This window comes from Podarcis tiliguerta, assembly GCF_965153285.1.
Source record: "Podarcis tiliguerta genome assembly, chromosome: 5".
NCBI lineage: Eukaryota > Metazoa > Chordata > Lepidosauria > Squamata > Lacertidae > Podarcis > Podarcis tiliguerta.
Window position 1 is genome coordinate 9,174,870 of NC_139538.1, and position 27,628 is coordinate 9,202,497.

At 40.4% G+C, this 27,628-nt stretch overlaps 1 protein-coding gene and 2 long non-coding RNA genes across 13 annotated transcripts in view; 2 read left to right on the plus strand and 1 right to left on the minus strand.

Annotated features, from left to right (window-relative positions):
• The window catches only part of ATP11B (ATPase phospholipid transporting 11B (putative)), an 81,009-nt gene extending 58,826 nt beyond the window's left edge, over nucleotides 1-22,183 (minus strand). For 8 of the 9 annotated variants that reach the window (XR_014511716.1, XR_014511717.1, XR_014511718.1 and 5 more), the window contains exons 1-3: nucleotides 21,676-22,164; nucleotides 3,712-3,828; nucleotides 1,141-1,230 (exon numbers count right to left, since the gene is read on the minus strand). Coding sequence is in view for 6 of the 9 variants with exons in the window: in XM_083441952.1 (XP_083298078.1) it covers nucleotides 1,141-1,230; nucleotides 3,712-3,828; nucleotides 21,676-21,702 (234 nt within the window). In the remaining 3 variants the exon portion in view is untranslated. Of the gene's footprint in view, nucleotides 1-1,140; nucleotides 1,231-3,711; nucleotides 3,829-21,675 lie in introns of all 9 variants that reach the window. The other variant, XM_083441949.1, reaches the window with a different exon arrangement.
• On the plus strand, nucleotides 12,016-15,394 carry LOC310678497. Its single transcript, XR_014511778.1, has 2 exons — nucleotides 12,016-13,306; nucleotides 15,096-15,394. It is a non-coding gene; the product is annotated as an uncharacterized lncRNA (long non-coding RNA).
• Nucleotides 22,184-22,211: 28 nt separating the features above from the next.
• The window catches only part of LOC310678519, an 84,743-nt gene continuing 79,326 nt past the window's right edge, over nucleotides 22,212-27,628 (plus strand). Inside the window, exon 1 of one of the 3 annotated variants that reach the window (XR_014511805.1) lies at nucleotides 22,212-22,311. This is a non-coding gene — a long non-coding RNA (uncharacterized lncRNA). The remainder of the gene's footprint in view (nucleotides 22,312-27,628) is intronic. The other 2 variants (XR_014511806.1, XR_014511807.1) reach the window with 2 other exon arrangements.

The following is a 27,628-nucleotide window of genomic DNA, read 5'->3' on the forward strand; positions in this document are numbered from 1 at the left end:
AAGGGGTGTGTTGAGGTTTAAACTGCACATTTCACCAAGAGACATCAAGGCTGTGAAGGAACACTTAGTAATGCTCTCTTAGGAAATTATGCTCTCTCATATACTTTTCTAGAAGGGTGCTTTATGACTTTGCAGTCTAAAGTGCGCTTTGAAATTACTTAGCAGTTTTGGACAATATTCAAACTTTAGGTTGCCTGATAGGTATTGCACCTGTTATTACAAAGCATTTTAATACTATGATGCAGCACTGCAGCAAAACAGCCACTATAACTCCAAGCACAGCCAGCCCAAAGGCCAGCTCAATGGAGTAAGAGGGCTGATCAGGTCGCCAGGGAGAAATCTACCCTGCCATCTGACTGGTTATTAAATAAATAGCAGAGGAGAAAGAGATGATTTAACTCTCAAGCTCTCCTTCATATGTTATAGGGGATGCGCCTTATTGACAGGGGTTTGAGAAACTCCCTATCAAAACCAAAACAAGCAAAAAGGATGTCTTTTCTTATTTTGACAGTGATGGAATACATGTCACCATGCATTTATGCTCCAAAGCTGATGCCTGAGAATTCTAACTTTCCTGAATTCTTTTCTATTCATGGTAGGTGGGTAGTGAGGATATGCAAAGTGTATTACATCAAGCAAGTTACCTGGTCATTTTCTGGCTTAGCATGAAATGAATAGAGATGACCTCTCCCACTCCCACCTCAGAGCAAATCCATTACTACTGACTATCTCACTCTTACCAGCAACATTTGACTATAAATTTCTTTTAAGGTTTTAACTCTTCCTTCTAAATTATTGAGGTAGGTAGCCGCGTTGGTCCTACGCAGTTGGTCTCTAAGGTGCTACTGGACAATTTTTTGTATTCTAAATTATTGTATTAAAAATCAAATTCACTGGAAACCAACCCCTCATATTTGCAAAATGTCAAGGCTTAATTCTATGAATTAAGAGTTACTAAACCAAACCCTCATACACTAGCATCCTTATATTCAACAATCAACAACCATAACAATCAATTCCCATATGCGAGAGTCCACATCTGTTATATATCCTAAAGCAATGCAAGATTACCCAATCACTTAGAAGCCTATAAATCACTTAAAGCTTATTTTGGTATTAAGTGGAATATAAATGACTTACCTGAACCAAAAATATAATAAGAAAATAAAAGTTGGCTACTCTTCTGAACTGCTCAAATAAATTTTTGGGAACAAAATTCCATACAGTATACTGGAAGAGAAAGAAATATCAACAGTTACAAGCAGCGTCACAAGCCACACTGCAGAAGATAAAACAATTTTCAGCTTTAAACGTTAGGAAGTTTCCCCAATAAATTTATTAAATGGATCTAAGATAACCCTCTTCCCAAAATCTCATGTCAAAAAATTTGTTCCCATTAGTTTAACACCACACCAAGGATAAGACTTAAGAGAAAGCAATAAGCAACTGAAAAACGTATTTTCCAAATTCAGCTTTGGACCACCTACAATCTGGCAGAGGGATGGGAACCTCCAGTCCAGAGGTTCATGGCCATAAAATTGTTTGACTTCTCTGACTTTGAATACATTACACACTGGTCGAGAGCCAGTGGTTAAGAGTCACGTAATCTGGGTAACCGGGTTCACTTCCCCGCTCCTCCACATGCAGCTGCTGGGTGACCTTGGGCCAGTCACACTTCTGTGAAGTCTCTCTGCCCCACTCACCTCACAGAGTGTTTGTTGTGGGGGAGGAAGGGAAAGGAGAATGTTAGCCGCTTTGAGACTCCTTAAAGGGAGTGAAAGGAGGGATATCAAATCCAAACTCTTCTTCTTCTTCTTCTTCTTCTACATTAGTCACTTTGATTGTTTATACATTTAACAAAGTCAAACCAATTTGGCCTGGTTTGGATTCTACTTTGGACCATAAAACCATTTCCCCCAAATCACAGTCACCTGCCCCACACTTGACATCACATGTGGTGTCAGATGAGGGGCAACTGGAGATGCAATTGCCAGTACGCAAGCAGGAGCCTTAAAATGTACTCCTGCTTATGCACTGACAAGGGAATCTTGCTGTCAAAACCAATCAGCTGAAAATAAGTACCATATTTTTCCATGTATAAGACTAGTGTTTTTTTACGGGTAGTGCTAAGGGGTGTTTTCTTAATTTGGAGCCCCCCAAAATAGGGGGGTGTTTTATACACAAAAAAATACAGTAGATTATATTATACCTAATAAAGGATTTACACTTTCCTGAACTTACACCAATGCATTACAAATTAACTCCTTTCCCACAAAATGGCCATAAAATTGTTTGACTTCTCTGACTTTGAATACATTAGTCACTTTGATTGTTTATACATTTAACAAAGTCAAACTGGACTGGATAAAATGTCTTTTTTTTTTTTTTTACAATCCTCTATGGAATTGAATTTTTGGAGTTAGCTTTTCAGACATGGCCAGCAACTAGACTTTGTCATACCAAGTTTACATTGTGGCTTTTCCCTAGTATTTCCAAATGTGTGTGATGGACAGTCTCGCTGTAATCTGTAAATAACCAGTTAATTATTTCCCCCCCTTACAAAACACATATACACAATATAATACACAGAGTGGGAACTGGAGATACTACATCTCCAGTACTTCTGAGAAAATGATGGTGAAGTGGAAGGCAATTTATTAGGCATAAGGTGCCAAAAGATAATGTTTTTAAGCATTGCTTGCTTTCCTTGCATTGACACAGAATGCATTGTCTTCTTACTCCATAATTTTGTCCATGCAGCATTGCCTATTGCAACTATTGCCTATTTTCCTATTGCAAAGCATGAGGTCCCATTCCCAACATTCTTTTAGCCTTTGCAGGGTTCTCATTTCTAAAAAGTTATCTAAAGGAATAAACCAACAGCGAGTTTTAGAAACCTGCCCTGTAGAATCTACGGTTGCCGCCAGCACCATTCATTTAAATTCGCTCAGATTTATCACCAGCCAAGTTTCACCAAAATATTGTGCTAATAGTCATTCACACTCTGCTATTCTTTTTCAGCATCCGCTGTCATGACATCTGGCCAGCACTGGGGGGAGTTTAACTTCTTATTCTTTTATGGAATACAGAGACGGTACCTAACAAATTCGATTTTTAGCAGTGAGCAGAAAACCAGTGTACTGACCAAGAATAGGCAGTTTGGGGAATATACTGGACTTTGGTTTAATGGATTAATTGGAAAGGTAAGTCATACATTAAGAATTAATTTTAAAGAAGCCCCAATCTCTATGTGAGCCACAGGATTGCTTTGTAAACATTTCCTACTTAAAGAAATCATCCACACACCCTAGATGTGCTGGTGCATGTCAAACCATGCCCCAAAACTCAGAATTAGGACGAACCCAATGATTTTCTTGTACATGATGCAAATGGAGATGTCAATACATATTCAGCAGGTGGGTGAACGGTTTTGCATTATTTGATAATGCTGTAACAGCAGTTTTAGACTTTACAGGGAAACAAGGCATTCAGAAGTTAAGTGTGCTACAATCAATGTGAAAATACACTAATATGTAGGTACGTATTATTGCTGGTATGAAATCTGAGCTTTTGGACATATGTTTTTGAGTTGGGCTGCTGGTTGGTTATTTTTTTGTATTCTGACATGACCTGAATAGACAAAGTCAAAAGCTACCTTTATCCAGCATGTTGGACAAAGCAAAAATTGAGGTAGGTAAAGGCTTCCCTTACCTTAGAGGAGATTATTCTGTTTTCTGCAAACTTCTGAGGAACATAATGACCATGCTGAGGAAAACGATTGGCTATATAAATAGTTCGGTTATCACTCTGATGTGGTGGGTCAAAACCCTGAAAGAAGAAAAGTGATTCTACTTATATCCACAAATAATTTCTACAGTGTTAGCAATACGTGATATCAAGTAAGTCTTGATTTTATCCTCAGAAGATAGTGGGTGGTACTCAGCTAAGTTTTACTCAGAGTAGATCCATTGAAATTAATGATCCTAACTATGTTATGGCACTATCTTCAATAGAGCTACTCTAATACCACCAAATGACTCCTTGCCCAAGGGCAACCAGTAGACCTCAGTGATAAGCATGCACTGAAACTAGCATTCAACATCTAACCCAAAGATTATGTTTACTGCTGTAGAAATCCCCAACAGTTTAAACAATTAATTTCCACAATTAAAAATCTCTACTGAATTCAACATATGGTAAAAAGAAGGAACATCTGCTATTCATTCCTGAAATGCTCTTTAATATAATTTAAATACATTGATTAATGGTATTATTTTAACCTTTGCAGTGTTTCCCAAGAGTTTTGGACAAGAGCCATGAAAACAAGAATGAATTTAGGCAAGTGTCAAAAAGTATACAAGTTTCAGAAGAAATTAGCACCTGCGGGCAGTGCAAGTTAAGGGGAAATTACTGGTTTTCTGCCAGAGCACATAAAAAACAGGAACTGGGGTGAAGGTGCAGAATGAATACAACAAAGCGAAGTGGAAACAGATACCAAAAGGCAGAAGACATTTGTACAGGAAGTAGCAAGTGAGGTTGTAGATCCTAAAAGTAGCAAGTGAGGTGGCCAAAGGTTTGACACAGAGCAAAACCCACAAGAGTTAGTGACCGGATACGAGACCCACATATTCGTTGCCCGGATTTCGCACTTTGAGAAGTGGGGGAGGGAAGGAGGGAGGGAGAGAGAAAAAGAAAGACAGCAGGAGAAGAGCACCCACTCCACTCTTTGCCTGTCCCAGCCATTGTTCATGAACGCAAAATTAAGCACATATCTCCTCACCCTACAGAGAGGAAGGAAATACAGGCACTTGGCTAGCTAACTTCCACTGCCTCCTCAAAATGACCATGCAGCAGAACTAGCCACTGACCAGGGATGTGAAGACTACCTCCTCCTCTTCCCCAAGTCCTCTGACTTGTACAGAGAAACCTGTGGGACTGGCATCTCACTTTGCTGCAACACACTCTCAAGTGGCACGAGTCAGAGAATTTAAGGCAGGCATAGGCAAACTCAGCGCTCCAGATGTTTTGGGACTACAACTCCCATCATCCCTGACCACTGGTCCTGTTAGCTAGGGATGATGGAGTTGTAGTCCCAAAACATCTGGAGGGCCGAGTTTGTATATGCCTGATTTAGGGGAATGTGAGGACATTCTCTCACTTCCTGCTAAGCTTTGGAATCTCAGCCTTTCCCACTGACAGCTGGTGATGGTGCAGGGAGAGAGAATACTGCATTTCACAACCTGTTTCACATCCTGTCTCACTCAATTTCCCTTCCTGAACCTCAGCTGCTAAGACCAGAAGTATAGCTTCTTCTTGCCCACTGCCAAGTGGGCAAGAAGAAGCTATACTTCCCCAGCCCTGTTCCAGAGTTCAGGATTCCACCTCAGGCCCCGTTGAAAAGGCACAAACTGGCAAAGGCGCTTTCTAAATTGAGGATCAAGCTGGACTACAACTCCCATTATCCTTGGAATCCAACAACATCTGGAAAACACGACTTCTCTTTCAAGGATGGAAACTAGGTCTGGAGTCCCAGCTGGTAGAAGAGCGGCAGGTGGGACTTCAAAGTGGGGTTCAAAGCCTATAGCCCCTCTCCTGCAGATTTCCCCCTGCAGATGCCACCACACATGCCTTTCTCTGGCTGGGATGTGTCCTTCAACAGTGATAAAATCTCATGCTTGGGTGGAAGAAGTGTGTATGGGGAAACCACTGGCTTTTGTGTAGCCTACTGGACAAAGGTGAAGGTCACCCCTATTGTCTTGCTCACTTTAGCCTGTAGCCCCCACACCACCAATCTTCCCATCAGGGAAAGTGCCCCTTATGACTAAAAAGGTTTCCCACCCCAGCCTTTATCAAGACTGAGAGTCTGAAAAAGTAAGTGATTATGCACTAGCCTCAACCTGCATGAATTACTATATAGAACTTCTGCACAAATTTGGGTTCAGTACTTCCAGGCTAGGGGATTCTCCTCAAATTAGCTTAAAGGGGTAGGACTTCCTTTCACTGATGGGCATTTCAGATTGGAAAGCAAACACACCAGTTATCCATCATTTCAAGAGGTATTATACCAAAGGCTATTCCCCTTTCTAAGAGTCTACAGAAGTAGAGACAGAAAACATTTAGAACTCACTTGTAAATACAGGTTTAACTGTGGGCCAACATCACTATGCCTGAAGCATCTGGCCATTAAACAAAATTTCCTCTAATGGTTCATTCCATTCCCTAGTAAGCATTATAAAGCCAAAATGCCAAAACAGAGCAAGAAAACTCATCAATACAGAGTAAAGAAAAAAAGAAAAAACACTACTTGCAATCAAAATGATGTATCAAGGACAAGAAGTAGAGCAACATGTGCAACTGAAAGTCAATAGAGAATTAAAACCATCTGACCCAAAAGATAAATATGTGTGGTGCCAAACTATGGTCAGGGTCCAAAAAGTGATTTTGTGGCATGACCAATGAATTGACTGTGACCAGTAGCTTTCTTTTTAACAAAATTCTGAGATTTTTATATATTAAAAGCAGTTTGAAGCCTTTATAAACAATAAACACTCTTTTAAAACTCCCCTGGGTTTCAAAGATGTTTGTTATGGGGCAAAATGAACTGAAGATCCCTTGGGCCTATGGTTTTATGAGCCAGATTTGGGAATTAGAAGATTTTATACCTTTCTGAATATCCTATACAACTCAGCAGTTATTAAATAAATTGTAGTTGCAACACTGGCAAGTTATTAGGCAGGGCGGACCTGAAAAAAAGTTGGAAACTATCTTTTCAGTCAAAATTACTTAAGCTGCAAAATTCTTTGCCAATGTTCCACGCAGCACTGGCAAAACACCATGTTATTTTCTTAACTGGAAGGGTTACCTTCCATTACTAGCTGTTTTATTATGTAAGAATGAGTCAGTGGCAATGAGTTTGATATTTTTTTTAAATTGCCGGTGCACAAGAATTCTGCAAAGTTACTTTTCCTGCTATATTTTCCTCTCCAAATGCACTAATTCAACGGCTGGTATTTGGTCCTGTGTAGATAAAATGTTTGTTGCCAAATTTGTCAACTGAAGGCCATGGCCAACTGCTCCTAGTTGGAAAGACTTGGAACTGGACTTTCCTGATGTGGGAAATTGCTACGAAGAGCCTTCAACTGTTCGGTTTCAATCATCCTTCTCCAGAGCATTTGGAGAGCACAATTTCCATCTTTCCTACCTACACATTGGCCATGTGACTGAGGCTGATGGTTGCTGCAGTCCGAAATAATAGAGAACACCAAGGCCAGTTTAGACAGGTTCTTACACTCTGAAGCAATTATTGTCCCCTGAACTGTTCATTATTAAGGTAATTTCTCCCTTATCTTACATCAGCTCACACATGCTGTGACCTAGTAAGGCTTGACAACCATATGTCAGAGTGCTCTGATGGTGTTTCCTGCTTGACAGGGGGTTGGACTCGATGGCCCTTGTGGTCTCTTCCAACTCTACGATTCTATGATTCTAGTAGACCAGGCATAGGCAAACTCGGCCCTCCAGATGTTTTGGGACTACAACTCCCATCATCCCTAGCTAACAGGACCAGTGGTCATGAATGATGGGAATTGTGGTCCCAAAACATCTGAAGGGCCGAGTTTGCCTATGCTTGTAGTAGACGAAACTAGAACACATAATCAGCTAAGAGGAAGTAAGACAACCTCAAAGGTAAATCAAGTTATGAAGAAGCAATGTATGTTGTCTCTGAAGAGGTTTGTTCAAGATCACGGAATGCCATTTTCTTCTCTCAGCTGCTGTATTTTCCAAAAACAAAAGCAAAACACCTCCCTCTCTCTTGTTAACAAACAGTAGCAATAAATAAAAGGTATTATTAAAAGAAAACTGTGTACATCTCATTCACTAGTACAAAGACAAGGATAGGTGGATCATGTTATAGCCAAGTATGCTCCCCACTGAAATCAATGTAGTTAAATTATTCACCTACTGATTTTAATAGGTCTACTCTAAGTAGCTGAATTGGCTACAACTAATTGTAACCAAACCCTTTCCCTGATGTATTTTGCATGTTAATTACATGACAGAGACTAATTGTTGGGAGCTTGTTCGCATTATGAACAGACTCCATGACAAATGTTTCATGTAAACAAGCCATCAAGTGACAAAAATGTCATCCGGCTCTTATCTAACAGATTTATTTGAACATTACTTATTAAATTCAGCTCTCTTATATCCTCTAAGGATCTCAAGGCAGTGTAGATGGTGCTCCTCAATTTATCCTCATAGCCACCCTGTGATGTAGGTGAGGCTGAGGCACAGTTACACTCTGCTATACCAACACTGGCTCCCAGAACGCAAGTTTTTCCATTATTTTAAGCAGGGCAGTCAGTTCACTGATGCCTACTCTGCAGCAATGCTTCTGCATAAAAACTGCAGTGTTTAATATTTCAGTTTCCAAGCCATAAAGTAAACGAGAGCCGTTCCCAGTTTCCTAAGTTTCAGCATGAAAACGTTGCCACTATGGCACATAAATCCTCCTCAGAGCCCCTGAATTCTGCAATATAGAAAGTTCTGTAATATAGTTCTATAATAAAGTTCTATAATCTAGAAAGCTCTCGCTGAATTGCTGCATTTCAAAAATCTGACAAGACTGTGGGTTTTAATTAGGTTTAGACTGGGATTCATGCTTCCATTCCTTTTTCAAGCATAAATGCATTTCATTTACTAAATTGTTTCTCTCCAAAATCTTTTCACAGGGAAGGAGACATTTACATAAAATAGAGCTTAGCTGCAATCGTGCCACCTGCATTCTGCCAGGCAGAGATGACCTTGTGTTTCAGGAAGTGCTTTGTCAGATCAAATCCAGCTACTGATATTTGCTGGCTCTCAAAACTTTCATGCAAGCAATTAAAAGGCTCTTGTGCTCCCCCCCCCTAAAAGGTATGGCTATAGAAGGAGGGTTAGAAGGAGTTGTGAGTGCTGGGCCATAAGCTACAGGGGGCCATTGAAAATCAGGTCAATGAAGTAACTACTGAATGCTACAGACAAGATGCTATGCTTTTAAATGAACTTTTTTTTAAAAAAGCAATTCTATTCCTCCTCCAGGCTTCTGGGGTCAGCATCCTCCTCCCAGCCAAAACAGAGATAAAAGGTTAGCAAACACAATTTCTAACTGCAAGCACAATCCAGGAGTGGAACAAAGGATGTTTTATTGTTAACTTACTAGAAAACCTTCCAAAGCACTTTTCAGCAACATTCAGTTTCTTGCTAAGAGCTCTCACAATCTCTGGTTTCATTTTAATTATAGTCCTAACCCTTATTGATTGAAGAGATGTGTTCGTAAACAGGATAGTAAAGCTGCAGAACTGCTAACAAGAATAGAACCAGGCGTGCTTCCACTACTTGAGAGAACTAGATAAAAATCAATATTGTAGCATGTGAAAAGTGTGTTGTTTATGATTATTTATTGCATTTATATACTGCTTTTCTGCAAAAGCTCCCAAGGTGGTTTACAATTTTAAATATTATTACAATCCCCTTAAAGAGAGTAGTTCACGTTCAATAAAGATTTGGTACACAGAATTGTGGAGATGGAAGTGACCCCAAGTCCAATCCTCTGCAATGTAGCAATCACAGCTAAATAATCCCTGACGGATGTCTACATGGAAATCCATCAAGGAACAGTGTATGAGCTGCCCAGTGCGCAAGGACAGTGTAAGTCCACTGAGAATAGTGTACAAGCAGAAGCACAGAAGTGTTAGAAACTGGGATAGAAAGGCTAGGAGTCATATGGCTTCTGGCACCTGGTCTCAGGTGCCAAAACAGAATGTCTAGTTGCTATTGGGGGGGGGGCGTCAGCAACACTTTTTATTTCTTATTTTGATAAGCATGAATTAATACACAATTTGCATAAGTGACACATTGTTAATATCACATGTTTAACAGACATTGTTAATACATGTTTCATTTGGTTTTACAATAAAAATATTGCTACCATACTTGCTTTCAAAACACTCTACTCTTTATTGTTAAACTCCTTAACATAGTGTCTATCCTTAACATATACTTCGAGGCTTCAAAGCGCATGCATTTCAGTAATCCTGGAGTGTCAGCCAGGCACAAAAAAATGGCACCCAGACTTTTTGAGGTGCTCGCAAATGGAGAATCTTTAGATGCAAAATGCGCCTGGTGCCCTGCTAATTTTGAACCCTGAGAAGCAGGTACATATAGTTCCCCTAAAGTCAGTCAATATTGTCAGCTTTTATTACAAATTTTTATCTTGTGAAGAGGGGAAAGTAAACCCCACCCACAGAAAACAAGTTTACTGAACTTAGTATGTCCTGGGGAGAGAGAGAGAAAGTTGGGCTTTTGTTTTAGTATTCTTTTTTCTCTTTTTTGTAATTGTTATATACTGGAAATCTGTCTATCTATCTGTCTGTCTATCTGAACTTTGAATGCCTATAGCAAAATGATCCACACCAAGGGAGCCCCATTAGTGCGAACATCCCTGGATCAGAGCCACCACCAGTCCATAGTTAACTGTGATACAAAAGAAAACAATTCCATAACTAACAAGGATAAGCACTGATCTTTAAGCTTTGCTCCACTTTAAACAGAGTTATGATTCCATAATATTCACTCATACCCTGAACTGACCTTGCAATGGTGTTGGGCCATGTTTAGAAAGACAGACACATTTGAGGGGGGGGGAGTTTAAGCAGTAATTGTCTGCGGCCCACAAGACTCTTTGATTGCACACTGCTTGAGGTGAACGCTTTGTCCTTCAATTTGATTGATAAAAAATGTAAACCTTGCACTTGGCAAGACGTGCTGGCATATCACCTCACACACAAGCATACAGATGGGGCAGGGTGGGCAGCACAGGATCCTGGAAATTACACTTATGCAGACGTTCCCGATAAATATTCCTGCACTCCCAAGTGTGTAGCACTGGACAGAACTGGCTGACAGTATTCATATTGCAAGTGGACGCTCTATGCACGTGGAAGTTTCCAAAAGGTTCAGGAGACACTTTCACAAATCCTAGATGGAATAGTTAAGTCCCATGGAGAGAACTGGGCCTACTCAATAGTTCATTTGCAAAGTTGCATTCATATAGTGAAAGATTCAAAATACCATTGTAAATAATCTAGGCTACAGAAACTGGACAGGTATCAAATCAACTATCTTTATAGCGGTCCATAGACCCACAAAAGAGTTTCAAAACAAGATACAGTTAAAACAACCAAACAACAGGCAAAAGAGACCATGGTAGTCATTTTGTTATGTCTAGAGCATGATGATCTTTATTGCGACCTCCGAAAGAAACTTTGCCATGGTCAGTTTATTATCATTTGACCTAAAGGTATTTAATATGGGAGACTTCAGATTTTCCCAGCAAATTTGCTAGTAAAGGTATCTGAAAGCCTTCCTATTTGCCCAGACATTTCAGAACATAGATGATTTCAGAACATAGATGATCTTTGGAATTGTTTTATATTGTTCCTAGCTTTTGATATTTTTTTTTGTCTGGTTGCATTTTTATTTGTTAAGTTTTAAACTGTATATATATGCTGTGTTGAATCTTTTAACGAAAAACAGCTAAGGATTTTTTAAAAATATACACGATAAATAAATCATCACCAATGGGGGAATTTTGCAGGTACCATACATAGACGTTGTGAACATCCCTTTCAAATGTAGCACTCTCTCTCAGTCAAACTAATTTTCATGAAGATGTGGGATAAACAAGTTGATCTCTATATTGAATTTTATGTTCACTGTGTGTGCGCACACAAAGTGTTTTTCATACTGGTTATATATGAACTGCATTTAAACATGCAGATGTTTTAGCTGCTTTCATATATTTAAGTGTTCTGTGTGCGCGTATATATATATATATATATATATAGGTATCTGAAGAAGTGTGCATGCACACGAAAGCTCATACCAAGAACAAACTTAGTTGGTCTTTAAGGTGCTACTGGACAATTTTTTATTATTATTTATATATATAGTTCTACTGCATCAGACCAACACGGCTGCCTACCTGTATGTGTTTACTTCAGGATGCCTCATGGGAAACAATTTATTCATTAAATAATTAATAAAAGTAACTTTTTAAGGAACATTTGCAGTAATCTCTGCATATCCATATGCGCTGCCAACTCACCCCTGCAAAGAGGATGCTGCCCAGTTGTTTGTGCCAGCATGGCGAAAGATACAAATAACAAGTTGGCTATATTGAAAATTGGCACACAAAAGAGGTTTGAGTGCAGAAAAGCAGCTGGCTGACAAATAATACTTGGAAAATTCTCAGCTGTATCTGTTCCCAGATGCAGCCTAAGTGATGCTTATTTTATAATTTTTTTTTTCCAAATGTATGCCTAATCTTGTGGAACAAGCAGGAATATCTGACCTGCACATTGCTACTGTGTGGCAGGAAGGTAAACAGTGTTTCCATGTGCTCCGGCTTCCATCACAGTGTTCCATTGCGCCAGAATCGGCATAGTCATGCTGGCCACATGACCCAGAAAGCTTTCTGTGGACAAATGCTGGCTCCCTTGGCCTGAAGCGAGATGAGCGCTGCAACCCCATAGTCACCTTTGACTGGACTTAACCGTCCAGGGGTCCTTTACCATTACCTTACTGCTTTTTTAAAGGGGAGTTTTTACATTAAAAAGGAAGCCAACGAAAGGCAAGCTAAATGTTTCTAGAACAGAATGTCCGCTTCAGGGAGAAAGACAACAGCAGTAGCTGGGACCAATAACAAAAGGACAAGTAAAATGAGGAGAGATTTATGAATGTAACATCTGTAAAACGACTACAGCAAAGGCAATGCTTGTGCGCAATATCAGAGGGGAAAAACAGCTTCTCCATCCTTCATGACACAAATGAAGACACTTGTTCTTATACACACAGAGTCAACTCAGTACAGGATGAGTGTGAAGCACGGCAATACGTTTCAGGTGTTGTTATAAACCAGCCTGATTCTCAAATGACTCTAGCTTTATGTGATGCTCCAATTACATGTTATTGTGAAGCTCAAGGGACCACAGACCACTGAGAATTCATGGAGCCAAGCCAGGGATATCCTTTATTCAGCCACTGTCGCCGCCAGAACCCTCACCATCTGTTCCACATAAATGATGTAACAATGCCAGAATCCCCAACAGAAAGGCTGACCTATTAGGATTACTGCACATTATCAGGAACTAGCTAGTTGGTTCAAAAGGAAGCTCAATAGCAGTTTAAAAATCCACCCTTCTTTCAGACTCAGAGATGCCTTCGGTTAGGTTAAGTTAAATCAAGCTTCAGGGGATGCTCAGACGTAAGTGCTTCTAAATGCTTTCCCTTGCAAGTGCTGCAAGTTCTGTCTCCTTCAGGCTACTTTTAACAGCTGCAACCTGTGATCTCTGTGTTTCATTCAGTTCAACACCTGGCTCAGGGCTCATTTGCATTTACCTTTTGCCTTGTGCTTTCTAAGCCCAGATCTGCACTCTCCTGGTCAGTGTCCGAGCAATTTCGGCTTTGATTTTTCTGCCCCACTGCTTACCACTTTCCACACGAAAACCCACTCTTTACCGCTGAATTGGTAAAGTCAATTCAGGTTTTCTGCAGATTGCCGTTTGCTCCGATTCAGTGGTAAAGAATGGGTTTTCGTGGGGAAAGAGCCAGTGCAAACCACCACCACCAGACCTGGACCTAGAAAGCTCAGATGTGTGCCTAGAAATGCAGAGCAAAGGGAAGCATGGATGAGCCCTTAGCTTTCCCTATTCTCCAGGCTGCATGGAGGCAGCTATTTTCTCAGCTTTGCCTTAAGCTTAAGGAAAGCTGTAGAACTAAAGCAGATGCCCAATCAACAGCCAGGGATGAGCCAGGCTCTCTCCACCCGGGGTCAAATAAAGTTCATTTTATAATAATAATAATAATAATAATAATAATAATAATAATAATAATAGTAATATGAGATTTCAATAAGGCTAAGCCTTACTTAAACCACATTAAGACCAAATCCTTAGAACACGAAAACCCTCTCTTCCTCATACACAAATTTAAAATGAAAGGTTGCTTTTCTATGGAAACACCCATAAAGAAACAGACATGAAGTACTCTTGAATGACACAATGAATTGCAGGTTGTTTTTATACTGGGCTTCCTAATGAACTTGTTGAATAGCAAGTTAGCACAGGTGATTTCACCAGGATCATATAGAGCAGGTGTCATCAAACTCTTCAGACCCAGGACAAACATTCACTTGGGTACCAATACTTTAAACTTTTACCATATAATGGCATGGACCAGGCCACAACCCACTAGTAGGTCCTAAGCTCCTGGCCCACCAGCTGAAGACTAGTGTTCTAGAGAACTTCTAGAGATGAAATTTTGTACTCATTCCATGTCCTTCCAAACACCTCTGCAATCTATTCAGTTCTCAAATTTGTGGATATTTACAACGCTTCCAAACACACTCTTGGATTATACAAATGCTCAATTTAGTTCCTAACCAATATGCTTTTTGTTATAGCAACTAGTTAATATGCATGCCTGTTCAAGAAATATAAGAATTTCAAAATGGATAAAACTTGGTTGCCTTGAGGAATCCACCCTTTCTCCACCACTTTGCTTCCAACGTCCCGCACAACACTGCAGGAGCTTATCCAGGGCTCATGCTTCAAAACCAATGTCTATTAACACAGTATTTATTACTGAATCAGTGCAGCTGGCTTGCTAACTGCTTCTTTCCAATTTGGCTGGGTTTTTCTGCACAAATAGCTGCACCTAGCATGTTATGCAACTTTCCACAAATTCACTCAGGCTAGAGAAGGTTACTGGCTCCTTCACTGCCGATAAGCAGCACTGAATTTCATTTACACAGCACTCCTTATCTCTTCGTACTCTTCACAATAGTCCAGTTAAGTCACTATTACTCCTACTGGGAAAAGGCGAACTATGGCCGAGACTTTCTTATCTGCATTCACCGCAAAGGAAGCATGTGAAACCAAGAACCTGAAGCCCATGCCTAGCATTCCATTTACTGCATCCATATCATCTTTCGGAAAGGTTTCTCCCAGTGACAGCAACGTTTTTACAATATCCAAAATCTTTTTTACCACAAGGTCTGTTTGCAATACAAGAATAACCCAGCGGGCTCACTCCTAGCCATTCTACTAATACTTCAGTGCTAGAAATGGGACTTGAAATGACTCCAACAACTGCTGTAGGATCTTGAACTTCTGGAATTCATCTTATTTATTTCCTCCTTTCCTTATTCTAGTACCAGCTCTGTAATCTCCATTACAATATTAGATTTTTTAAATTCCATTACGTTTCTCTTATGTACTGCGTTATTTTTTTTGTAAACTGTCACAGAATCAATTTAAATGAAAAGTAATACAAAAATATTTTGAAAAAGTAATGCCTACAGATACTTCTGCTTTTTGATGATTAGAATTATAGAGCAAAGATTAATCCTGGCGAAAAGTAGATTTAGACTCATATAGTGACAAATTTGTTTGTACCCTGATGTTTTCTCTCAAATTTCTACACATATCATCAGGATGTGAAAAGTTTTCTCAGTGTATAACTGAATAATGCCATTTTGGACCAGACAGATTTGGGGAGGGGGCGACTTAATCCAAATGAGATGGAGGTACTGTAGACTGGGAAATTTGATGATCCCTGGAGTGGTGTTCAGGTTGTTCTGAATGGGGTTATATTTCCTCTAAAGTAAGAGATTTGCCATTTCAGAGTACTCCTAGATACTCAGGTGTGGGGTAGAATTGTCTCTAACCAGGTTGTTCTGGAAAGACAGCTGCATGCTTCTGAGCAGGAACCAAACTTAGTTTAGTCATTCATTCATTCATACTCTAGTCTCCTCCAAGTTGGACTACTGTAACATGCTCCCCATGGGGTTCCCAGGGTTTGGGAAGGGACTATGAGATCAGAGCATATTACTCCAATCCTTTACTAACTGCGCTGACAGCCAATTTGTTCCTGGATGGGATTTAATGCACTGGCTTTGACCTTTAAATCAACTAACTAACTGAGGCCAGGGCATCTCTGAATCGCCTCCTTGCATATGAACAAGCTTGAGAACTCTGCCCCTCTATGGAGACTGTCCTCTGTGTGCCCTTGCCATCTGAGATGTTATGGATGGGCAGAAAGGAGGGGCCTTCCCAGTTGTGGCAGCCATGTACACTTGGCCCCTGTCACTGCATGCCACAGTGTTATATTATCATTTTGCTATACCAGTCCTTTTTTCTATGGTGAGATGCCTCATGTACACTTGGTGGAGAAAGGCAGGATATACAGTAAACATATGTAAGGAACACATAGAATCAAAAAAATCATAGACACAAGATTAAACTGTGTATATAGAAACTGTAGTGCTCATTGCCATATAGAAGTGCTAGATGTAGGCGTTTAACAGCTGTACAATAAATTGTGATTATCATTCTCCTTTATTATATAAATTAGGAGGAGTAAAAGAACACTGTAAAGAAAAACTCCTACTTCCTAACTGAACTCTATAGCAAAGCATTTGCAGATCTTGGTGCCTGTTTGCAAAGCTGTGCAATTGTTATTCTGTTTGGACATTCTGACAGCACAGTCGTACATGTTTATGCATTATAATGAAAGCAAACAACTCTTTCAATTATTAGAAACAGTGAGACACTAGAATTGGCTTCTTTGCAAGACAGTAAATGCTAATAAGCCAGCGGTACATGATATAACACTCTGGCAAAAATCAGTGACCATTTTCCTTAGAAAATAAAATAATTTTGGGATTCTATATCCTTCCAAGTTGCTTGGGAAGGTGCTTTTGACCCCTGATTTTCCTCACCCCAATCATAAGTGTTCTGTAGCTGGAATCTCATTAATAATAATACAAGTGGGACCAGCAACAAATGTTAGGAGTTCTGTTGTTCAGGGTTCCAACCAACCATGTTCTTCACTAGGAGACTCAATTCCACCCCACCTGCTTTTCAATCCCCCCCCCCAACAAACATACAATATGCTTATTACACAGTATTTTGTGGGGCATGCTCAGTCCTCATTGGGCTCTTGAGGTGGGTATGGGTTTTTAAATATATTTTTAATGTACTTTTTGTAACTATCAGGTTTCCCACAAGAATGCAGATTTTTCCCTTCTGGCTTCTCAGTGACCCCATTTTGGCTCCGTTTTTACGGTATTCACCATCAGAGTTCAGAATTAAAAGGGAGCAATAGGAAAGAACCACCATTCCATTTCTCAAGGAATGAAAATGCAAATAGGTAAATGGTATTATCTGGATGCTACAAAAACAATCCGGTTAAACAAATGAAATAATTAAGTTATCAAACCTTCCTCTTTGCTATGGTTGCTCAAATTTTATTCATGCTCTCATCACTGAATCTGACCTAACTTCTACACTCTTGGCAACTGCATTAAGCCTTGGATTTTAATCCAATTTCAGAACAATCGACTGTGCCGACTCTTCTACTTTGCACTGCAGATAGCCAATCTTTGGCAAGTGCACACACACAAGCTCCCTATATAGCCATTGCAAGTGCTATTGTGACAAGCTGGAGGAGTGGAACAGCTATGGGTTTCAACGGGGCACACTGATCTTACAATTCAGGACCCTATGCCATGAAGTATCCCATCCATCACATTAAATTGTTCCCCATGTGGGGTCTAGTCTGGACCCCAGGGATGTCTGAAGTTCGATGAGGCTAAAGGAACTAATTGCCTTGAACTTTAAATTCCCTGCCTCATTGTAATGAAACACTAATTTTAATAAATTTTAATAAATCCTCCTTATGAGCTGCTGCTGCTTCCAACACACAAATTCAACTTTTGCTCAGCTTACATCTTTTTTTCAAATCCAAAGCAACCAAGTAAACATTCTTCCCACTGTGTTTTCAACAAGTATGCTACCCACACCTTGTCTCTACTTTCCTATTCAAGGAACATTCATCTCCACACCTTGATGAGTTATTCTTCTTCCCTGCTATTCAGGAAGTGTTATGTACCTTGCTGCAGCAGCAGCAGCAACCCACAACAACAACAAAAACAGAGGAAGAGAACAACCTGGCTTTGAAGGAATAGCCATGTGGGATATCACAGGTAATAAGCGCTGCAATTTGAAAGCTAAGAAAATTGACTATCCCAACAAAAGGAGCTCTCCCATGAGGGTAGAGGTCTGCAAAAAAACAAGTCCATCAAACATGCCTTTATTACATGCAAAAACCCCAGCTTTTGAGCTTGCAGATAAAGCATTCTCTCAGCACCACATTTAGCTTATTATACAGTGGTACCTCGGGTTACAGACGCTTCAGGTTACAGACTCTGCTAACCCAGAAATATTACCTCGGGTTAAGAACTTTGCTTCAGGATGAGATCAGAAATCGTGCTCCGGCAGCGCAGCGACAGCTGGAGGCCCCATTAGCTAAAGTGGTGCTTCAGGTTAAGAACAGTTTCAGGTTAAGAACAGTTTCAGGTTAAGAACAGACCTCCAGAACGAATTAAGTACTTAACCCGAGGTACCACTGTAGTATCTGGTAATATTGTAATAATGAATGAATAAAGTTAGCCCCATGTAAAAATTACTCATTGTAATGTTAAAAGGAAAAGATATCTGGTTGTTCATATGCAAGTGACCAAAATACACAACCAAAGATTTGTTCGTTTTTTTTAAAAAAGGCAAAAGTTAAAAACCATGTTCCTTCCACCAAACACACATAAAACTTTTGGTCATAAAACTGACATAGTACAGTTAAATATAATGGCCAGGGGGCCAAAATGTGAACTATTAGAATACAACTAAAAATAATTATCTTTCTCTGCTCCCTGTTTAGAGCAAGGTTCCCACTGCTGAGATGTACAACTTTATGCCTGCCTTTCCACAGAGAGTGCCCAGTGTAGCTAATATTATTTAAAACTCAGGGTTTGCTTTTCTGAATTAAAATGAGAGACACACTGCACTCAGATGCAAAAAAAGCTTAAACTGAGTTACACTAGAGGAGTCTACCACATATTTTTTCTAAGAGGGTCACTGTTCTGAGCATGACAGCTGACTTGGAAGAAGGAAAAGCCAGAGGAGTGAACTGTACAGTACAGAGAACCATCTGGTTGGGTGCTTTCGACTCACATGAGTCTTTAAGCTATTTCTCACAGCCCATTAGCAGATCTATCATAGCATGCTAGTGCCACCCTACACACATACAATAGTTTCAAGATTGCTGTGTTAGGAAGCTATTAGTTAGCTGAACCCATAAATAAAAACAGCTATATGTAAGTGAAATACAAGACCAAGTATCAGTCATATCTAAAATATTAAGGCAGCCAAGATAAACCAAAAAATCTGAAAAACCTTTCCCAACAGTATAATAAAAACGAATCCATCCTAGACAACAGATTAGCAAACTGCACAGGGACAAAAATAACTCTTTCATAAATAACTGTTCCTAGTATCATCCCAATGCGATAAAGTATCATTGGACTGACAACCAATATAAACTGAAGCTCCAACTGAAAATGCATCACTATATGGGCAGTTTGCAAAAAGCTGCCTCTCTCAAATCCTTTTAGAACAATTATAAAGATTCCTAGAATATTTATAAATAAACCACCACATGCTACTTTAACCATGGTATAAAAGCTAAGGCATGCAGTAAATGCAAATATAATCAATTGCAAAACCAACAGGATCTAAGCAAATGTAAGATACTGTACTTGAAACGTTTTTATTCATTTAGTATAGCATTCTATAAATTTAAGTACATTGTTGTGGTTTGCTTCCTAGATGACTTATATGAGCAGACAGCTGATATCAATAGTTGTTTCTTCCCTTGTAAACAAGCTGCAGATTTACTGTGTTACCTTATCACGTCACTGTTGTGTAGGCGTGTAACACATTAGGACGCAACTCCCCTTAAGTCATTACTATCAATCCAACACTTTGTTCCAAAAACCAGGAAGTTGTTGCATTTTGAATTACATTTATTACTTTACTTATTTTGTTGTAACAGTTTTCAAGAGCCTAAGTATTGAGAAATGAAGCTGCAGTGGCTGTTAGAAGATAATCTTCTCTCTCTCTCTCGTTCTGAAGGCATCCCTGTCTAGGGAAGTTTTTAATGTTTGATGTTTTATTCTGTTTTTAATCTGTTGGAAGTCGCCCAGAGTGGTTGGGGAAAACCAGCCAGGTGGGCGGGATATAAATAATAAAATTCTTCTTCTTCTAAGAGGGAAATAGGCAAGAAGCAACAGTCCTGACCCTCTGTACCAGAGCTTTCTAAAACTTTTTGAAGTTGGCTTGCGGCCTGTAGCAGCCAAAAGAATCTTATTCAAATACAGTATTTACAAACTTTCAATAGGTTTAAACTTTTGCCATTGCACAAGTGATCCTAATCCCTGGTCAAGCAATCAGAGAAGGCTCCAACAATGACTTCTCGGTCAAATATCACTGCCATTTATCATAGATGCATTCTTGGATCAGCTACAAATTATTTTGAATCGTAGCATCTTGGTTAAAAAGCCAGAACTTGCTGGCAATTACAAGCTGTTATCAGCCTAAGAACTGCAGACCTCACCCCATAATTCATTCAAGAAACAACGGGATCCTAAGTGTCTACTCTCTAGAAGGAATAATAGAAAATAAAATATTACATTCAGTATTAAATAAAGTTATAGATCACGTTGTAGAGTAAAAATCTTGCCCCTACAAACACCTTCAGGCTTATGAGTACCCCCAGGCTATTTCCTTCTCCACCTGGCCCCCAATCTTAACTTTCCTCATATCTGTTTCCCTCATCTACTGCTACTAAACTGACTCAACCAAAATGCTTAAATTTGAAAGTAGGAAATTGCACCTGTGGGGAGAGAACAGTGAGCAGAAAGAGAGAAAAAAAAGAAGATGCAGCCGTCACAAACCACAAGGAAGCGTTTTTTAACACACTAGGCTGGGCAAACTCAGATTTGTCACCGAGCAGGAAGCTAGCTCCAAGATGTCCCACATCTCCCCATAGAGCACACATGCATGTGCAAACTGGCGCACCCTTAAGAAAAGCCATTTCAGGCTTAGTCCTAAAAACTTAAAGGGAACAGGGAGGAAAAAGCTGGGTGAGGTGGGCAGAAAGAGGACCCACTTAGCAGGTGCTGAAGTTGAAAGCAGGCAGGTTTTATGGGGGGGGAGTAGTTAGCCCCCCCAATTCACCACTGGAAAAGTAACAAGTGGGGCGGGGAGAGAAAGAAAGCAAGAAACTAATGGAGGCAGGAAGGAGGGGGGGGAGAGAGAATACAGTATATTATTTGAGAAGGGGGGGTGAGGAGAAGACACCCCCCACACACAAAAAGGAGGGGAACACCCGCCTCAGAAAAAGAGGGAGGGGGCGAAGTAAGAGAGAAAGTTGCAGGGGACCCCCCCCACACACACACAAAAAAGGTTGGGAACGGGACCAGGTGTGACACAGAAAAAGAGGGAGGGGCGAAGTAAGAGAGAAGAGAAAGTTGAAGAGGACCCCCCCCCCCAAAAAAAGGATGGGAACGGGACCAGGTGTGACACCCGCCTCAGAAAAACGAGGGAGGGAGGGCGAAGTAAGAGAGAAGAGAAAGTTGAAGAGGACCCCCCCATACACACTTTCCTCAGGGAGGGGCAAAAGCGAGCCCCCTTTTCCTGAGGAGAGACCCCCTCCCCACCCCAACGCCCCACCTACCAGCTGCTGCCGGATCCACCGCCACATCCCCTCGACGGGCCTCTTCGGTGGCTCCCAGCCCCCGCTTCTCCGCGGGCGAGGCTTCCCCTCCCGAACCCCCCCCCCCGGCTTAAAATACAAAAACGGAAGCCGCCGCCCCTCAGTCCGGCACTAGCGGTGCTGCTGCTGCTGCTGCTACTGCTCGTGCTGCTGCTGTTGCTGCTGCGGTCGCCTCCTCCTCCGCCTCCGTCTTTTTCTTCGTCTTCTTTCGCAACCGCCGCTCCCGCTCCCCATCAGCGCAGGGGCCGGGCGCTTCCCTTCAGCTGCATGGCGGAAGCCCGGCGGCCGCCGCCGGCAGCAGCAGCGGGGGCCCGGAGGAGGTGCGCGAGGCGCAGGTGCCGCTGCCGACGCCGCGGCCCCATCCCGGCCGCCATCCCGGAGCACCCGCTCGACGCCGCCTTGCGCCCGTCACCAAAAAGGGTCTCCCCGCGCGCCGGGACCCGCCTCGCGGAAGTGACGGCGCGCCGGGGGAAACGGGGCGGGGCCCGGCCGAGTGCGCGGCGGGGAGAGAGGCCCAGTCGGGAGAGAAGCGGCTGAGGTAAATTCCAGTCCCTTCCAAGCGCCGCCTTTCAAACTCCTCGCAGGCGTGTTTTTAAAGTAAGGTTGTGGGCTTTCCTTACGCCCCGCCGTTTTGTTTTTCTGTAAATAATAATGATGATAGTTGTTGTAGTTGTTATTACTATTATTATTTTAAATATATAATATAAAAATAATAAGTTTTGTTTTTCTGTAAAAATAATAAAGGTAATAATTGTTGTTGTTATGTTAAAGATCTAATATAATAAGTTTTTCTGTAAAAATGGTAATGATAATAAGTGTTACTATTTTAAAAATCTAAAATAATAATGTATTTTTCTGTAAAAATAATAATAATGATGATGAGCGTATAAGACGCTCCCATGTAAAAGGCGGCCCCTATTTTGAGGGACTCCAAATTAAGAAAACACACCTCAGCACTACCCGTGTATAAGACAAGCCCCAATTTCAAACCTAATTTTTGGGTAAAAAAACCCCTAGTCTTATGCACGGGAAAATACGGTAAGTGGTGGTGTTATTTTAAAAAATCTTGTGTGGTTATTATTATGTTTTATCTCCAAAAAGAGTTGGAAATGTTTTGTTGACTTTTAATTATTATTGAACAACACCATGATCAGTAGCCTCCAACCTTTCCTCTGATGAAAATAGGGACGTCCTACTCAATAATAATATTTTTACTATTTATACCCCCACCCATCTGACTGGGTTGCCCCAGCCACTCTGGGCAGCTTCAAACACATATAAAAACATAATAAAATATCAAACATTAAAAAGTTCCCCAAATAACAATAATAATTGCAAACCACTTTGAGGTGTGTATTTGCTTTTTAATAGTCAAGGGCTGCACAATTTTTAATGAAACAGAGCAATGAATGAGACAAACAAGGTTTTGCCACTGAGTGGAAAGTTGCCTGGCTCACAAATATGTGGTAGAATTATTAGTATTATTGCACACAGGGTCTGCTCTCTGGACACAGTGTGTTCCTAGGAAATTGTTTGCTGGGCGATTGTTCGCATAATGAGTCTAGGTTTCCCATTGATTTCTATGGGGAAATTTCTACTGCGTTCCTAACCATGGGCTTTTGAGACATACACACACACAAACCCCATAATGATGATAAAACTCAGGAAAACCCTTTAAAACCTTGCAAAAGGAAAACAAGGGGAAAATTGCTCTCTTATTTGTCCAATCTCTTCCCTCCCTCCCACCATGGATCCTGGCAAAATGGCTATAGTGGACTAGGAAAAGCTTTTAATGTTTAATGGGTTATTGTATTTTAGTGTTTTGTTGGAAGCAGCCCAGAGTGACTGGGGAAACCCAGCCAGATGGGCAGGATATAAATAATAAATTATTATTATTATTATTATTATTATTATTAGGAAACACACAAAAAAGCAATGCTTTTTAAAGGTTGCTTACTTGTTTACAGTGCTACACTCAAGTCTGTGGAGTGTATAGTGAGGTTTGGGTACTAATTCATTGTGTTTGGATAAGTGAAATTTTCATTTAATGAGCTTTTGGATCATGGGATCTGCTTGTCTTACTCTTTATTGAGTTTGTTAGTCACTTTATCTTGCCCAGCGCAACCCACAGCAATTTACGACCAGACAAACAAACAGACAGTAGAACCCAACCCAACACAGATACATTAAAACCAAGAGGAGAGAGAAATCCTGCCCACTTCTAAAGGTCTCAGATAGTTACGAGATTAAAGGCCTGGTTATAGAGGAATGTTTTTGCCAGGCACTTAAAGATATGCAATAATGGTGCCATCTGAGCCTTCCTGGGGTGAGCATTCCACAAAGGCCAGTGCTGGAGGATGATAGGATTTGTAGTCCAACGACATTTGGAGGGCCACTGGTTCGCTTTTCCTTCTGTATGTAGTATTTCAGGCAGCAGTTTAGGAGGTGGTTTTGTATTTGAATGCTCCTACCTGCCAATGTGCAAAAAACAATTTTAAAATAACCACCCTGCAAGTAAAATATTAACATTTCAGAGCAAAAGCTCTACCCCACCCTGTTCTTTGCTAGTTTTCTGCCTATAGGGAGTTGTAGGTTTTGTTCTGTTTTACTTTGGGGAGCACTCAGCAATTAAACACTGGGAACGATTTCTGACAGTTGGTGAGTTAGGAATCAGTGCAGCTTTGAAAGGTTTGTTCATTCATCTTGATTCAAAATGGCATTTAATTGCAGCCAAAGCAAAACCTGCACCTCTATGTCAGGAACCACCATGCAAATTTTTGTGACAATATCTTAAGAAGCACCCATACCAGTTCAGTTTTGAAAGGTTCAGTCTGCTGTCTTGAGTCAACATGTCTTTCAATTATAGGGAAACATAAACTTACTTCTTGATATCGGGAACCATAATGCAAAATTTGGTAAGAGGTGTCCAAATGCATGCAATTTGGAATGACTTAGTCCACCATACTGATTCCAAATGACATCTAGTGGTGTTCAAACGTAGTAAAAAAAAAACCCCTCAGTTTCAGGAACCATCATGTTTTGTGAGGTGTCCGATGTATGGAGAACAGATGGAAAGCAAACAACTTTCCGAAATATAAATATAGTATACGTACTTGAAAATGTTTTCTTTATGCTACCGTTGCAGCAAGAATACTCATTGTGACAAATTGGAAAAGTGATAAAGTCCCTTCTAGATTAGAGTGGACTCAAAAAATGATTGAATACGTGGAATTAGATAATTTATCAGAAAGAATAAAAAATAAATAAAAGGAAGTATTTATCTCAAAATGGGAAGTTTTTAAACTTTATTTGAAAAACAGTAATGACAGTTTAAAGTCTGTAGCAGCATTTGAATAACTTCAGTAGGAGTTTTAAGTTTGTTTTATATTTCTTTTTTGTGATGTATTAAAGTGAAACAATTATAATAAAAAAAGAAAGAAAATGTTTCTGTGTCATGTCAATGAATCTATTCTTGTGAGACTTGGAGTGAGACAATCACTACGGGCTTGCATTGAGTACATTTTCTATTTTTCAAAAATGTTGCTTTGAGCAGTATTTTGAACATTAGAGAAAAACACTTTATCTTTGTGTGACCTGGGTCATGCCTTAATCTCAGTTCAATTTATTTTATCATAGTCAAAGCATCAAACTGAATAAACCCTAAATCCCTATGCAGATGACCTGTTCTAACAAATAGTAATTCCTGTTTAAAATCTGCTTTCCAGGGACTTGTTTTGAAGCTATGGGAGACCAGTGCCATTACAAACTTGAAGTTAGCATACTACTGTGATAAGTACCTTAATTTCAGAACAGAGGTGGTTGGTGGAGGAGAAAGTGTTTTAACTGCAGTGGGAGAAACATCTTAAAAACTATTGAGTTGTGTATGTAGAGAGGGGGTAATTACAAGTTGTTCCTTTTTAAAATTTATATTCCAGTCCATTAAATTTATCTCTCCTGCTTAAGTTACATCCCTGAAGTACACTCCTAATGCCATAGCTGTAACGCTATACTGATTTGGGTCCATTATCCTAGGGATATAGAGCATGACACAGCAGCCCACAAACCTGCACCAATTAGGCCTAGTTCACCCAACAGTACCTAGAAAATGTTTAGAATATTTCTGGGCTACACCACTTTGTTCTTCAGGTGTGGAAAATCACATGACCTAAATGCTTTTTCCTATTGACACATACAAAAATGTAGAAAAGTAGACACTGGGGGTGTGAATTTCTAGCCTGTACTTCTAAACTGATATATGAACATTTGGGATTTAGCCATGCATTTCCAGAATTTACCACCTTTAAACAGGATCTTAGTTCCTTCAGAGTCCCATTACAGGTAATGGAATTGGAGGATATTGGTGCTATGACTAACTTGAGACCCGCTGATTTGATTTTAAAGGGAGGGGCACTGTCCAATTGGACTTGGGCTGCAATCCCTTAGTGGGGCTTAAAGGTAAAGGGACCCCTGACCATTAGGTCCAGTCGCGGACGACTCTGGGGTTGCAGCGCTCATCTTGCTCTATTGGCCGAGGGTGCTGGCGTACAGCTTCCAGGTCATGTGGCCAGCATGACTAAGCCACTTCTGGCGAACCAGAGTAGCGCACAGAAACACTGTTTACCTTCCCACCTATTTATCTACTTGCACTTTGACGTGCTTTCAAACTGCTAGTTTGGCTGCTGAGTAAATCATATCACAGGATCAGGCTGCACAGTTTCCAGACTAAGCAGACTTGCTAGTAGTAAATACAGGATGCTTCTAGACAGTGTTTATTGAGCCTTCATCCTGCAGCAACTGATGTGAGGCAATAGTTGAGGAATCTGACACAATAAATAGCAAACTGCTCTGACTCAGTGTAAAGTGGAGATGTAAAATTAGAAAGGGCACACAGCATAAGCATGTGTGTGTGCTGGCCAGCACTGGATATCATTTTTAAAATCGGCATAAAATAAGGGTTACCCAAACCTCAGTGTGATACCTTTCTCAGAATATATCATTAACCAATAAGTAAGCATCCTTATATGGGTATTACTGTGTGAAAGCAAGCCTGTGGTTGCAATGTGTTTATCATAAAACATTGGACAACGAACCTGAAATAAAATGCACAAATTAAAATGCTCTATTTGGCAATTAAATAAGCTGTGCTGAGCCATTGTGGAATTTACTTGGAAGTTTACACAGCAAAGGTGGCCGGGCTGCTGTCAAGAAAGAAACACACGCCACACACCTGGCCAGACCATCCATGTAGCCCAGTCTTATATATGCTTGACAGGCAGAGGCCCTCCTAAGTCTCAGGTCTTTCCCCATCCTTTTTAATTGGAAGTGACCTTCTTTGAATTTTAGATCTATTGTGCCTTGGATATGAAGTGGGGTTGGGGGAGAAATTTGGTTTCATTCACATTTTAGTACAAACCTGCCTAATTTGCACTTCCCAAAGCAATATGTGAACCGAAATGCAGCAGTCCTTCAAAATCCACGCTTCTCCCTATTTTGTGATGTAGTTCTGCAGCCAAAGAATGTGTCTACAAAGGGGAAACTGTGCATGTATTTGTAGAAGGAACATAGTATCATTATAGTATGGGAAATTACTTGTGCAAATGTGCACTGAAATCGTGGGACATTAAGTACAGCCCCCCCCCACCCCCCAGTGCAAGCTGATGTGGAAAGGTGGCTAACTGAACTTAAGACTGGAAAAACGAGAAGAGAAAAAAAAAAGACATTTGTCTATCCCTAATGGAGAATAGTAGTGGTGGGTTTGGGGAGATGGGAAGTCCAGATAATGACTTATGAGAAACCATCCAGTTTTGTGATTCAAAGGCATAAATATGAAAAAAGGCTTTGATAGAGATTTTATTTATTTAAGAATGTGGATCCTTTGTCCTTCTAATAAATATTTACTGATATTTTTAATTAA